At 46.3% G+C, this 14,279-nt stretch overlaps 1 protein-coding gene across 2 annotated transcripts in view; it reads right to left on the bottom strand.

Annotated features, from left to right (window-relative positions):
• SGCZ (sarcoglycan zeta) overlaps positions 1-12,455 on the bottom strand; it is a 565,518-nt gene extending 553,063 nt beyond the window's left edge. The window contains exon 1 of one of the 2 annotated variants that reach the window (XM_081020156.1): positions 11,303-12,455. In XM_081020156.1, the coding sequence (XP_080876282.1) occupies positions 11,303-11,341 (39 nt within the window). In that variant the 5' untranslated portion in view covers positions 11,342-12,455. The remainder of the gene's footprint in view (positions 1-11,302) is intronic. The other variant, XM_081020155.1, reaches the window with a different exon arrangement.
• Between the last annotated feature and the right edge of the window lie 1,824 nt (positions 12,456-14,279).

The following is a 14,279-nucleotide window of genomic DNA, read 5'->3' as shown; positions in this document are numbered from 1 at the left end:
CATCTAACTTCTGGAGGATTGGAGACAGAGAAAACCAACTTGCTGTCCTCTAGGAAGCAGAGAATGAAAAAAAAATGTTCCCCACCAAAAGGGAAGCATGGGACTTTTTGAGTCCCATGGCACCCCTAATGATTCTACCTAGAATTGTCATGGAATTAAGGTAAATCCCATTGTTCCTGGCACCCCTGGGATCTCATTAAAGGTTTTCAGTGTCAAGGGCATTGTGGATGCTTGGCACAATCCTTCTAATTCAACCTTTAGGATAATCTGGAGTAGGCTTTGCATTTGGTGTGTGTGTTTAGTACTGGTTGGGGAAATCAATGTAACGATCAATACTTTTTGCACAATGTGATAAGTTCTTGAGAGGACAGATATAGTGTATATAAAAAGCCACGAATAAGTACAAGTTAGAAGGATTTTCGTTTTAACCAAGTGTTGATATATTTTCAGCTTGAAACGTAGTGAGCTTAGCAAACCTTTATATTAATACAAGACTGAAGTGTTCAGGCAGAGTAACTGCAAACTCTTAATAATGAAAGAAGGAAGAGAAGATTTATTTACTGAGGTCACCCACTGCAATTCAATTCACCTGTTTTTATTTGGGGGCAACCCTGTTCTACACTTATCTAAGATGGTCCAGCCTTGTTACCTGCTCAGTGCTCACTTAAATGATGCATTTCCCATGCCTACATCTGTTTACCCGTAGGAAAATATTATGTGGCTGTCTTCTGTACATCCACGCCTTACTCCCTATCACATTAATACCTGAAGATAAAATATGCTACAAAATGTATATTTAGTGACGGAAAGCATTCCAAAATATAACAGACATTTTCAGGCAGATCAAAAATGCAGATTAATCTGGAAACTGTAGCAATCAGATCTATGAATGGACACGTGTAGAACTGACATGGACTAGAAACAGATTGGTCCCTGGCTGAAAGCATTTCTGGTTCTGATCCAGCACCTGTTGCCAGAAATGAACCTGCATATTCATGTATCAGTCTAAAAGAGGCACCTGCTCTTGCATGACTGTGTGTCCATGTTTATAAAATTGTCACCTGGAAAATAGGCCTTCCTTAGGCATGCTTTGCTTGAGCTCATGATATTTCCAAGGGAAAGGTAATCAGTCTCCCCACTGATCTTTTGACTAAAACGTGTGTGATGAACGTGAACTGGCCCTTTTCAGAATGATGGCACCGCCTCATCCTGTCCTAAACAAGAAGAGAAATTTGCCAAGTGTTACTTTGTTCCTGCTTGACCTTTAATTAGGTAGAGCTTGAAGACTGGATATTCTGAAGGTGAATTGCAAAGGTTAATTGTCTTTTATCTAATGTTGATGATGACAGGCTTTGTGAAAATGATGGGATTTGGGGTGGCAAATGAGGGAAGGGAGGACAAAAGAAAGAAGAGACGTTTGTTTATCAGGCACGTCAGATAACTCTAACCAGAGGTTGCTCTCTTGTCTCCAGCCTCAGCGATGAATATATAGCATGCATTGCACTAAAAATATGTCAGTTGCTACAGAGTAGTATTTTGCATTATGGAATGACTAACGTGTAACAGAAATAAAGCCACCTACTTAGCTTTGCCCATCAAAAATCCTCCCACGCTGCACAAAGCCTGACTTAACTTGGGGAAACTGTGAAACTGGCTTCCAAGGTGGCTTGCTTTAGGACCACAGAACTGCTGAATCAACCTCTTGAGGGCTCCCTCATTTCACATTCCTTATGCCATATGCTGTAATTCTGAAACATCATCAATCTACCATGTGCTGGAGGACAGCATTGTTTAAAGCTCTCCATCTGCGGCTAGTTTTGTAATCGACTGGTCTGAATAATGTAGCCATATTTCATCTGGAAATGGAAACCGGACCAATAATAATAATAATAATAATAATAATTTATTATTTATACCCCGCCCATCTGGCTGGGTTTCCCCAGCCACTCTGGGCGGCTTCCAAAAGAATATTAAAATACTATGTTACATCAAACATTAAAAGCTTCCCTAAACAGGGCTGCCTTCAGATGTCTTCTAAAAGTCTGGTAGTTGTTGTTCTCTTTGACATCTGGTGGGAGGGCGTTCCACAGGGAGGGCGCCACTACCGAGAAGGCCCTCTGCCTGGTTCCCTGTAACTTGGCTTCTCGCAGTGAGGGAACCGCCAGAAGGCCCTCGGTGCTGGACCTCAGTGTCCGGGTAGAACGATGGAGGTGGAGACGCTCCTTCAGGTATACTGGACCGAGGCCGTTTAGGGCTTTAAAGGTCAGCACCAACACTTTGAATTGTGCTCGGAAACGTACTGGGAGCCAATGTAGGTCTTTCAAGACCGGTGTTATATGGTCTCGGCGGCCGCTCCCAGTCACCAGTCTGGCTGCTGCATTCTTGATTAGTTGTAGTTTCCGGGTCACCTTCAAAGGTAGCCCCACCAAGCGGTTCTCAAGTATGTTACAACCCCCCAGCACCTATTGATACATCAATGCAACACCAGGAATAAAGACCCCCTCCTCCTTCTCTTTCTCTTCCTCTTCCACACCCCTTGATCACCTTACAGCAGCCTCTTCTGGTTTTTCGAGTGAACTGCCTTACTTCTTCTTGCTCCATGTTGCCCTGACGCAAACTACCTGCCTAAAGTGACAGGCTTGATTTACCAGTTTGTCTTCACAGTGCCCTGAACAGGCTGCTACATGACCTAGATACATTTTAGTATATACAGTTGTACCTTGGTTCTCAAACGGAATCCGTTCCGGAAGTCCGTCCAACTTCCAAAAACGTTCGAAAACCAAGGCATGGCCTCTGATTGGCTGTAGGAGCTTCCTGCAGCCAACCAGAAACCGCGGAAGCCCCGTCGAACGTGCGAACGTTCAGCTTCCAAAGAATGTTTGCAAACCGGAATACTCCCTTCTGGGTTTGGGAGCCAAAACGTTCGAATCACAGGCCATTCGACAACCAAGGTACAACTGTAAGAGTGAGATAAGAAGGACAAAAACTGATCAGCAGGGAGTGTACATCCACATGAAAGTAAGCCCTAGCAGACAGGAGGGTGGTCAGAGATAGGTCCAATGGAAGAGACAATTAGTTCTGGGTTCTGGGTGCTAAAGGAGCCCCTGTATCAGGAGTGAGGGACCTTTGCCCCTCCAGATGTTGTTATATGGCAATCCCCACCATCCTGGAGCATGTCTATGTTTTCAAAAGGCAGACATCTATCTCCATATTAATTCCAATGTGCCATGCTCTGTTAGCCTCTGTGCTAAACTGCTATAACCCATATATATGGGGCTGCCTCTGAAGAGCATTCGGAAACCTGTTGGTTAACCATGCAGCTGGTGGACAGCTAACTGGGACCGGGAGCGATGAAGATGTCATGCTAGCACTTCATCAGCTGCACTGCCTCTTGATCTGTTTCCAGGCCCAATTCACAGGGACCTTTAAAGCTCATCATGGCTAGAGGATGGGGTACTGGAATAATCCCTTGCCTCCACGTGTGGCTGCCCATACATTGAGATCACATCACTTCGTAGGAGTGCTTTCACCAATAGCTTCACCAGCAGTCAACCATTAACATGCTTGCAAGACCAAACCTACCACCAAAAACTAAAACTAGCATATTTGTAATCCTACATTCCATTTCCTTGAACTCAAAGGGATTGGCCTTTAAGTAAATGTGCATAGGATCGATCTGTTAGAACTTGCTGTTCCTTCTTAGAATTGTCACTTTCAGATGGAAATGCTGCTTTTCACTGGTGTTGTTAATTACCTCAAGTTAATAATATCACCTGAAAGATTCTTTTTGTATAGGTTTGCATAGTCTATTCATCCAGAAAAAAATGTCAAGATGATGTTTTACACACCCTATAAAGCACAATCACCTGCCATCTGAGACCGATAGACATATTTCAATGATTGCAAATGGGAGAGGAATGGAAATAAAAGATGCTGCAAGAGTTGCGCCATAAAGAGTGGAAAATGCAAACGAGAGATTTATAGCAATAGAAGCAGGATCAGTGTGGGGCAAGGCAATTCAGTGCACACGCTTCACATGTGAAAGCTTCTCTTCCATTGCCTTCAGATCCCACACTTGCTGCCTTTGTGTCATTATTTAAGGAGTGGTTCAAAGTCAGTTCATGCCTTTGCAGTGAGCCAAAGCACATAGGCGTACAAGCCTTCAAAAAGCAGCTCATCCAATTGTCAGCTAAATATTTCAAACTATACAGTGAACATTTGTGTAAGTATATTTCCATGGGCACATAAGCACATATGCAAGATCACTTGGAGTTGTTCTCCATTTGAGCAAGGTTAGCCAATGGAGTGTTCTCCAGGTGGCACTGAACTACAACTCCCATCATCCGTGGCTATGCTGACTGAACTGAAGGGAGCTGGATCCCAGCAACATCTGCAGGGAACCATTTTGGGTCTCCCCGACTTGGTATGGCTACTCTGTTGCACTTCACAATCACGAGGTACGATCCAGTCAAAAGTTAAGTCCATTTAAATTGTGCTGATTTCAGCAGGGGAGTTACACTGCATCCCTAATCATGTCTACTCAAAAGTAAGCCTCATAAAATTCATATGAGTCTGCACTCTTACACACACTTTGACGCTTTTTGAGAGCATGCTTAGGGGGAATATGTGAATTTTAACTTATGCTACTGATTATGAACCAGAAAGTAGTAGGTAATATTTTAGTTTAATTAGCCAAGATTTTAAGGATGTGCTCCGGGGCATGTATGCAAAACATGCACGTGCTTAGCTGTTCACAGAGGAAATGCCTGTGCATATAGGGACACACATTTAAAAATTGCAAAGTGGTTTTGCTAATGCAAAGGGCTGCACTGCAAAGGATTTGGAGGAGACACATTCAACATGCATCCCAGTGTTACGCATACTTACTCAGGAGGAAGTCCCACTGTGTTCACTGGGGCTTTCTTCCAGGTAAGCGCAAAATACAGCCCTAGTTAATTTTTATGACGGTGCTCCTTTGAAACAAAACACCACGGATTTGTGAATTAAAAGTATGAAAGTTCATATATGCATTGGAGACGGAAGCTGGGAGATCAAAGCAAAAGCACATCAGTCCCCAGATCTCTGGATGAAAACTTGCTTTCCGTCTCTCTCATTTTTGTTCTGATCTGTTTCATTGCAAATTCGTGCAGAGACTAGCAAGGTGAAGCACCTCCCCTTGCTAGTTTTCAGTTTTGTATCAAGTGACCTTTCAAATGTGCCCAGCACCTTTGAAAATATCACAACACACATTCAAAGAGACACTCAGCAGTGAGCTTTATTACAGTTCCTCTGTAGCTAAGTGCTTAATGAAACTCTAACTTTTTAATGGACTCAGAAAAGGGGCTTAACATAAGCTTTATGCTTACAAATAAAAATCCATAATGCTCTTAGCAAATGAAAAGCTTATTGCCAAACTACCCAGAAAATTAGATGGCAGGTCCTGTTACAGTGTCTCCAATAACCTGGGATCAACGAACGGTTGCAAGAGGAGTGAGATTTTGCTCCAGGCCATAGATAACCAGGGATAACCAACTTCTCTATTCTTGGGGGCTAGCGTACGACGCAAGTCCCAGATCAATCTGGCCTCTTCATGGATGATCAAGACTTTAGTAAGGCAGGTATTACTTTGCATTAAAGGCTTCAGGTATGGAGCACAATGCACTCAGATCCTAGCACGAGGTCATTGATTGTGGGGAATGAAGAATGAAAGTGCTACCTGAAAGATCTCCCCAAGAGGCAAATAGTTCTTTGCTTTTTTCTACTGTGGTTGCAGAGCATCCTCTCCCCTAACAAGAGGACTCCTGTTCAGGATTTTAGCCAGCTATTCTTCTCAAAGAGGGCATTCTATCCATTCAGACCCGTTTTCAGTTCCTCCTTTCCAGCTGACTCAATATTTTGCATATATTCAGTCCTTACTGCATGGTTCTGGTTTTGTCTGCCATTTCCTTGTGTTTATTTTTGGTATATATTATAGATATATACACTTTTGTAAACCGTGGTATTCCCCCTAAGAATGCTGGCACATCCTTCTTTATCTGTTTTGTTTCCCTGCTTTCTGTATTTGTGGGAGTAAGACGTATAAAATTTGCAACATCTTGTTGCTTCTTTAAAGTGAAATTTTAAGCAGCATTTTTTTTCGCCCTGCCTCGATTTCATTTGGCAAGGCAACCAAACCACATCAGGAATCACTAGCTGATCTTTCCAAAGCCTGGCCGTACTGTGCTTTCGTAAACAAGAGAGATAGATTTCAGATGGAGAAGTATTTGTGCTGCTAGCGGGTTCGTTGCTGTTTTGATCCAAGTATTCTTTCTAAAGCCAGAAGCAATTTCTCATAATAAAATAGTAGGTCCCCCACACAAATAAGATTTTAGAAACCTTTTTTTAAAGATAGTGTTACACTGCTAGGCCGAGTCTGCTGCATTTCAGATAGATGTTTGGAGGAGACACTGTTTTAATCAGGTTTCAGGCAGGCCTTTGTGAGAAGACATAAGCTCCATAAAAGGTTTCCATAAATGAGCTGAAGTCAGAAGGAAATGGCCAACTTTGCAAAGAGCAACACATTATCCAAGGACGGATCTCTCCAAACTGAGGGGAACGGTGGGGGATAGGAATAGTACTAATATGGCAAATTAAGTTCAGTAGTATGACTGCAAAATTATGTGCGTTCCTCCCCTGCTTGCCCAATAATCTTAACTTCACAAATACAATGATGGGGTCAGAGCCAACTAGGTCTAATCAGGAAAGAGATATCGGAGGCATGGCTGGTAACTTAATAAAAATGTCAACTCAGTGTATGGCAACTGGAGAGTCAGGAAGCAAAATCCTTGCAAGAGATTAAGAAGTGGAAACCAAGAGAACCTATTTCAAAATGCCTTCATATAAAACTGCGGCAGCTGCATTTAGAATAGTCTGAACAGATCTTACCAGCTCATCTCAAGAAAGGTATCACAGAGCACTCTATGGCACTGCAAAGGGCAAACAAACAGAAAATTAGAGGTTGGGGCCATTTTCCTCAAGAGTAAGATGGGGGAGGTTTGGAGACTTTTTGGTTCAGAAAACCCAACAACAAAGAGGGTTGTGATACCAGTTTACAAAATTATGCACGTTCTGGAAAAAGTGGGTCAAATGGGCTTCCTCCCCCATCTTCCTCTTCTGTAAAATGAGAACTTGGTCTAGGAATCATCCAGTGATGCGGGTTGCCAGGAGAATCAGGACAGACAACAGAAGGTCCTTCACATAGGATAGAATTAATTTGTGAGATGGGCCACTGAATGAGGTGAAGGCTTTCTAAGGAGATTAGGCAAAATCAAGGAGAATATGTCTATTAGACATGGTGGCTAACAGTGGTGCAGTTACGTAATTTCAGATCCTTGTAATCATATTGTTTATTGCCCTACTTGCTTCAAAATGTGGTAAGCCATCCCTGCTGCATTTGGAGGTCTTTCTGGCATCTGCCCCAAAGTTATGCCCTGGTGGCAAAAATGAGAGCTAACAGAATCTTCAGGTTTAGAGCCAGCAATACTTCTGGATACCAGATAGATAGATAGATAGATAGATAGATAGATAGATATTCAACAAAATATAGGTATTATGAGCATTAAGGCCAGAATCCTAACCATGTCGGCTTACAATTAAGTCTCACTGAATTCAGCGAGGCTTACTCCCAGGTAAGTAAGCTTAGTGTTGCAGGTACATCAGGAAATGGCATGGTCCACTGGTGGAGCCACAGCAAATTTCTGGTTTCTGGGCTGCTTGCAAAGATTGCTGAGATAAGTCGGCTTTGGTTTGACTCAGCCAAAGCAGTTCTGTAATTGTAAAGCACAGAAGCAGAGCACAGGCGGGTTCTAGGGTGAAAAATGTAGACTACGCAAAACCAATCGGGTCTGTCATCACCTGAGCTAATCAGTAAATCAAGTGTTCATCTTCGAGACCTTGGCATGACCACCTACTTCTGCTGCTGTTGTTAATATTATTTAACCATTCTTAGCATTAGTTTTAGTCACACACACACACCATGCTCTATAAATTAACAGAAGCAGCCCCTGCCTGAAAAGGAGCTTAGAACCTTAGGTTTCAATCTTATGCCTGCATACCTGGAAGTAAGTCCCATCAAACTTAGTAGGACTTACGTCTGAGTAGACACACCTCGATTTGTCCTGCAAATGTGATCAGTGTAGGGGAGAGATCAGTGACTACAGTCCATTTGCTTCTTTGCAACTTAAAGCAGCCTCTGAGCTTCTTTTTTGCTGTGCTTTCCTGATTCTTGCAGCTGAAGCCCAAATGCATCATGCTCACAAGCCCTCTACACCCCAAAAATGCAATGCATTCAACCTCATGTGCAGAAGGAAGAGGGGTCTGATTCTAATAATACCAGCAACTTTAAGTTGGCATTGCATCACTAGCAGGGGTGCCAACAAAGCTTAGTAGTTAAGACAGCGTTGGCTGTCCCTTATATTTATTTATTACACGTTTAAAAAATAGCTGATAATACAGAATATACTGTGTGTACAAACACCCACACGCACACCCCAAACTCAATCACCTGCTTCTTTTTAGCCTTGTTCAATAAAATGGTATCTTGCATACACACCACCCCCTACTGGTGATTAATAGAATGCAGCAGACCAATTATCAAAAAGTATTAGCTGTCTATCCCAAAAGGCTGAGTTTTAACAGGCTCCTAAAAGCAGCCAGTTGAAGGCACAGGAGATATTGTGGCACATGAGAGGAAGCATGCATGGGAAACAGTGCTCTTGGAGCAGCCCTGAGGACCATCTGACGGAAAAGTGCTACCTACCTAGATAGGTAGGTAGATAGCATAGGGCCTACAGTCATACATGTCCAGCATTTAGACAGGCAGGAGTCCAGCCAGATCTGAAACCCAGGTGCATGTGCACCACATGAATCAGCTGCACCTGCATGAGCATATCGGATCTCACAGATCAGCACCACGGCGACATGTCCTGAACATGCAGATGTGCTCCACTCTAAGCCAACGACATGTGGGTTTCTATCTCTCATCTGTCTTCTGTGCGAGGATAAAGTTCCCCTTGAGAAGCCCTGCTGCTTTCTCTAAGGTACCCAAGGCAAAGAATGGAGAAAGGGGGCGTTGGGAGTCCCCTTTCATCCTGGCTGCTCTCCTCAAGGTCGCCCACTCTCTCCCAGCCCCTGCAAGAGTGGCCTTAATTGCAGAGCTGCTCGAGGGAAGATTAATGGGAACACATCTCCCTCTCCCTCAAACCGGGGTCTGCAGAAAGACCACATGCAGCGGAGAAGTATCTGCCAGTCCCCAAGTGATGGAGAGACGTGTGAGACGTAGCCCAGTTTAGGATTTCCACAGAACTTTGAAAGCGGGGAGCCATTTCCCTGCGGGGAAGTGCCCTTATGCCGTCCTCAAAGAAAACTTTGTTCACAAGCCTACGTTATGTACCACAGCTCCCTGGGAAGAGGGAAAGGCGGCAAATTGCGCGGGGATCTCAGTTCATTGAGGGATGGCATTGCACCAGGCTGGAAACCGAGCTCAAAACAGTCTGGTCTTGGCTCTTGCATTGTGTTCATATAATAACAATCACAACAAATGATCATCTCAACAGAGCAGGCATTAAAATGCCATATTCTTTAAGCTCTTGAAATTGAGCAACTTGAAGGGGGGGTTGCCATTTTTTCATGCATGCTTTCTTGGAGGTAACTCCCAGGGAACTCTGGGGTGGGGGTTCCTTCTGAGGCGACTGCGCATAGAAGCATCAAGCTGTAAAAGTTTATGTGGGGAAATGCATCCTTAACAACAGGAAGCAATAAATCACAGTTTTGGGGCACGAAATGTCCACCACCAGCACCCCAGTTTCAAAGTTCCCACACCACGCATTTCAATATTTGAGGAAATGAAGCAACTCCTCCGAATGAATAAATAGCATGCCTGCCACATGTAAGGACATGATAATTCTTTCTGAAAGGTTTTATAAGGAAAGGGCTGTGAGACAACTATTCCTCTTTCACACAAATTATCTGATTCACAGTGCAGTGATTTTTTAAATTAAAAAATACATAAATTATTTTTTCTTTTTCTAACGACCTTCTCATCCTCTTTTGATCCTCTGCTACCCTTATATTTGCATTATTTCACCTTAGTCCCCCCCCCCCCATTTTTCATTTTCCCTTCAGTACTACACCTCTCCCCATGCGCCCCATTCCCCCTTCTCTCGCCATTGCCTCCTTACTCTGCCTTCTCCCTTTCACCGCCTGCTTTGCTTCCTAGGAAGCCCCCTCCCCTTTTGCAGGGAACAGGTTCTAAACCAGCAAGACGGGGTGGGCAGCTTCATGGCGCATGCTCCCAGCAACCAAGCATGCTCCTTAAGAAGGAGGGAGCCTAAAAGAAGGCAAAATCGGATGGGGAAGTTTCCTTGTTTAAAAACCCTCCGCTCCGCGATTCCAATGCAAAGTTTTCTCAGTTCCCCTCCCCCCAGCAAAGTACGTGGCTGCATCCGCATCCTTGGAAAATCTCGGATAGTTGCCTTGCGTGGCTTGTAGTCCTGAAATGTTGAGCCTTGGGCTTCTGGAGTGTGTGTGAAGCGGGAGGAAAAGACTTTAGACTAGAGTGAGGGGATCCGCAGAGGGAAGGGAACCCCATAGATCAAGAGCAGTGCAAGACAAGGAGGAAGATCGCCCGATCATTCTCACAACAGGCTAGAAATCGGGAGGGAGGGAGCTTTGAGAGGGAAGTTTTGCTGAGGAAGGAACAGCGGCGGCGTGAAAGGGGAAGCCACCTTTCAGCTCTTCCCCCGGCGGCCGATGATTAACAGACCCGGCGCGCCGCTGTCCGAAGTGCTGATGCAACTGACGGGAGGAAGCAGCGCTTTATCATTAGGATCATGATTAGGAAGGCGCAGCAGAGGGAGGGAGAGGGGGAGGGAAGAGGAGAAGCGCAGCCGGGCTTTTGCCATCTAATCTCCAGCGCCCGTCGTCGTCCTCCTCCTCCTTCCCCCTCCCCCTCTCCCCGCTACCAGAGCCGCCTCCTCCTCTCCCCCCCCCCTTCTTCTTCTTTCCTTCTTCTTCTCCTCCTGTAGGGGCCGGCGGACGGGGCTGCGCTCCTCCATGCCCACCCTTCTCTTCCCATACCCCCACACCCGGCATCTCCGCGCACCGGCAACAGAAAGCGCCTCCAACTCCTTCGGGCTGAGCCTGAGCAAAAGACACCACCACCAAGAGCGGCATTTCCTCTTTCTCCCCCTTTTCACAATCGCTCACACACGCTCTCCCATCTCTCTCAACACGGGGGGACGGTGGGAGAGACGATCACACGTACCTTGAGCTCTTCAATGTCCAGATCGGGTGCTCTTTCCATAGATCGAAAGTGAACGCCACGGAGGTGGGGAAAGAGGCGAGGTGGAGGGAGGAGGAGGAGAAGAAGAAGAAGAAAAAGAGGTGGCGGAGGAAGAGGAAAACACCAGAGAAGTTGTGCCAATTTCTTCCTCTCTCTTCGGAGCGAGAGCGAGCCAGCCAGTCATCGGTTCTCGGCGCTCCGTTTCCAACGCGAAGTCAGCCTTGCCCTGGCAATCCGGGCGGCTCGAGTCAATGGCATCCTCCGCCAAGCGCGCCGCCTCCCAGGCTTCCCAAAAGCAACAAATAAATGTGGAAAGGGGAATCAGATGCCCCGGCCCTTCCTCTCAATCTTTCCTTTTGGGGTGGGGTGGGGAGGAGGGAGAAACCACACACACCTCCCTTAGCGATCGGGGTGGGGGGGAAAAGCGACAGGTGATCTTGGGAGCCCCCGGATCTTGTCCTGTGCCGAGGCGAAGGAATCGAGGGGGGCGGGGAGAAGAAGATGGGTTTCCCGTCGGGGTGGGACGCCGAGGAGAATCCTCTCCGCCAAAGCTTTCCTCCCCGGCCGCCGCCTCAGCAGCCGGCAGCGGCGCCTCGCTGGCAGCCGAGGCGAACAGCGGCGCCTGCCTTTCCCCCGGACGGCACCAATGCAGCAAAACGGCGAGCGAGCGTCTCCTGGTGCTGCGCCTCCTTCGCCCAGCCGGAGAAGGCAGCGAGCGCCCGGCAAGAGCAGCGGCGCAGCGCGGGGCTGCCCGGCATGCTTACCCCGGCCAGCTCCCCGCGGGCGCCCGGGAGAGCGAGCGAGCGCCGGGCACCCGCCGCCGTCCCTTCTCGAGCTTTCACCGCTTAGTCCTGCATATAGTCGCCCCAGTTGTTGTGCGGAGGCTCTGGCGGGAAGGGAGCTGGAGGAGGGAGGGAGGGAGGAAGGGAGGAAGGGGAGAAGGAGAAGAGAAAGTCTGCGGGGGAGATATAGAGACGCTCTCCCTCCCTCCCCCTCTCTCTCTCCTGAAGGTTAGGCTAAACAGAGTTAAAACCGGGTTGATTGGGGAAGGGGGGTGGGAAAGAGAGAGAAGGATCTCTCGCAGGGAGAGGAAGAGAAGAGTAGGGGAGGGGGGAGATTTCTCTCTCTCGCCCCCCTCTCTCCTGTTTTACTGTCCTTCACCGCCAGGTGACTGACTTCACTTCTCTCTTCTCACAGCCAGCACTGAGGGGATTTCTCTCCTCTGTCAAAAAGCAACATTTCCTTTCCCGGCCCAGGCTGCGGGCCCCGGGTCCTAGCGCACGCTTGGTCTTGGCACCACTGCTGCTTCGGAGCGAGCAGTCGTGGGCACGCACGGAAAGGCAGACGCCTCTGGTTGGAGATTGGGGGGCCGGAGGGGTGCTATGGCTGAGTGAAGCTCCGGCTGCAATCTTCGGAGTTTCCCTACATATCACATTCACCCCACCCTTGATTTCCTGCCTTATTGCACTCCCACGGCGTGCTGCCCCAACAAATATTAGGGATATTTTTGAAAGGCGTTTTTATGTCGTTCCTGTCGTAGCTGTCAGCATCAATCTACACACAAACACCTGATCAATTCAAAGGTTTGTTGTAATACAGAGAGATAATTCGGAGTGCCTCTTGATTTATAAAAATGTCCCCTTCTAATCTAAGTCGGCTAAAGCTCCCATTGATGTGCAGAGTTTCTTCCCCTCTCCATGCAGCTCAAACAACTTCCTAAGAGTCTCCCACCAGCATATATATTTTTAAAAGAAAAATACACTTTCCCAGTGTTTGTTATAAATTCATCTGCGCTACAGATCCTGTTCCACTGTCCTGTTGTCTACGACTCTTCACCCAAGCATCCATTCTGCATCTAAGCTTATATAACCTAAACATATTTACATCTAAGCATAAGTTATTTTCATAGAATCCTTAGGCAGTTTTTGCCACATTAATACAAGTGCTGTCTATCAGCATCCTGTCCCCAAGACTTTCCCCTCAACCCCTAGAACAAGAATGAAGCACGCATGGACCTCCAAATGTTGCTCTTCTGCATCTCTTATCAGCCCCAGGCAGCGTCAATAATGGCCAGAGTTGTTCTGTGTAGTTTACAAATGTTCAACGTTCCTACAAGCCACAAAATCCAACTTTTATTTCCGAATTTCCTTAGCTTAGAATTGACTTGGGAGAATTACCTTGCCACCAGTGTTCGAAACTCCCATTGTTCCAGGCGCATTTTGCAACCGGGAATTTCATTAGCAGGAGCAGTTTCTGAGCTCTGGGCTCAGTACTGCGCCTAAGATTTCAGATTAAAACGGCAGAGTGGGAGGAAAGGAGGACCTTTTTCTGCCTCCCCACTTCCAGCTGCTGTCTGAAGACTGGAGAATAGACCCTCTTAAGAATATTACAGGGATGGGCAGGGGAAGGACTAGCCCATGTGAAAAATGAACATAATATTTTAGCTGCAGCTCATTCATTTTCAGCTTTGTATTCTTGTTATAAAAAAGCGCACCTAGACATTCCGTTGTTGCACCCATACCCCTTTGCCAACTAGCTCCTCCCTTTCATACCTGTTTCTAACACTGCTTACCACTGAATGTTAATCTCTTGGAGCACGCAATACACCTGGCCCTGGCTTGAGAATAAAGTTCCTTTAAAGTTAATTAAGCACATTTATTTGGCAGAGCTGGAAAAAGGGCAGAATTCCCCAATGCAATGGAAGCTTGGAGCTTTCCTGCCCAAAATGGTTGGTTGCTCCATTGATTCCCAAGTAGGGAGTCTCCTTGCTTGAGTTCCATTCTCTTTTCAGTCTATCTGCATGGTATTTGTTTAGGGCGTAAGAAGTCCAGGATTCCATCCTGATCATGCATTTTGGGATGGGGGGAGGGATATGTTTCTATTTGATGGGAGAAGCTGTAGATCAGTAGTAGAATATATATGTCATGTTCCATCCCTGGTATCTCTTGGTAGGGCTGAT

The sequence above is a fragment of the Podarcis pityusensis genome (assembly GCF_964106645.2).
Source record: "Podarcis pityusensis genome assembly, chromosome: 9".
NCBI classification, from domain to species: domain Eukaryota; kingdom Metazoa; phylum Chordata; class Lepidosauria; order Squamata; family Lacertidae; genus Podarcis; species Podarcis pityusensis.
The sequence above is the reverse complement of the archived record's forward strand: the minus strand, read 5'-3'. Positions and strand labels throughout refer to the sequence as shown.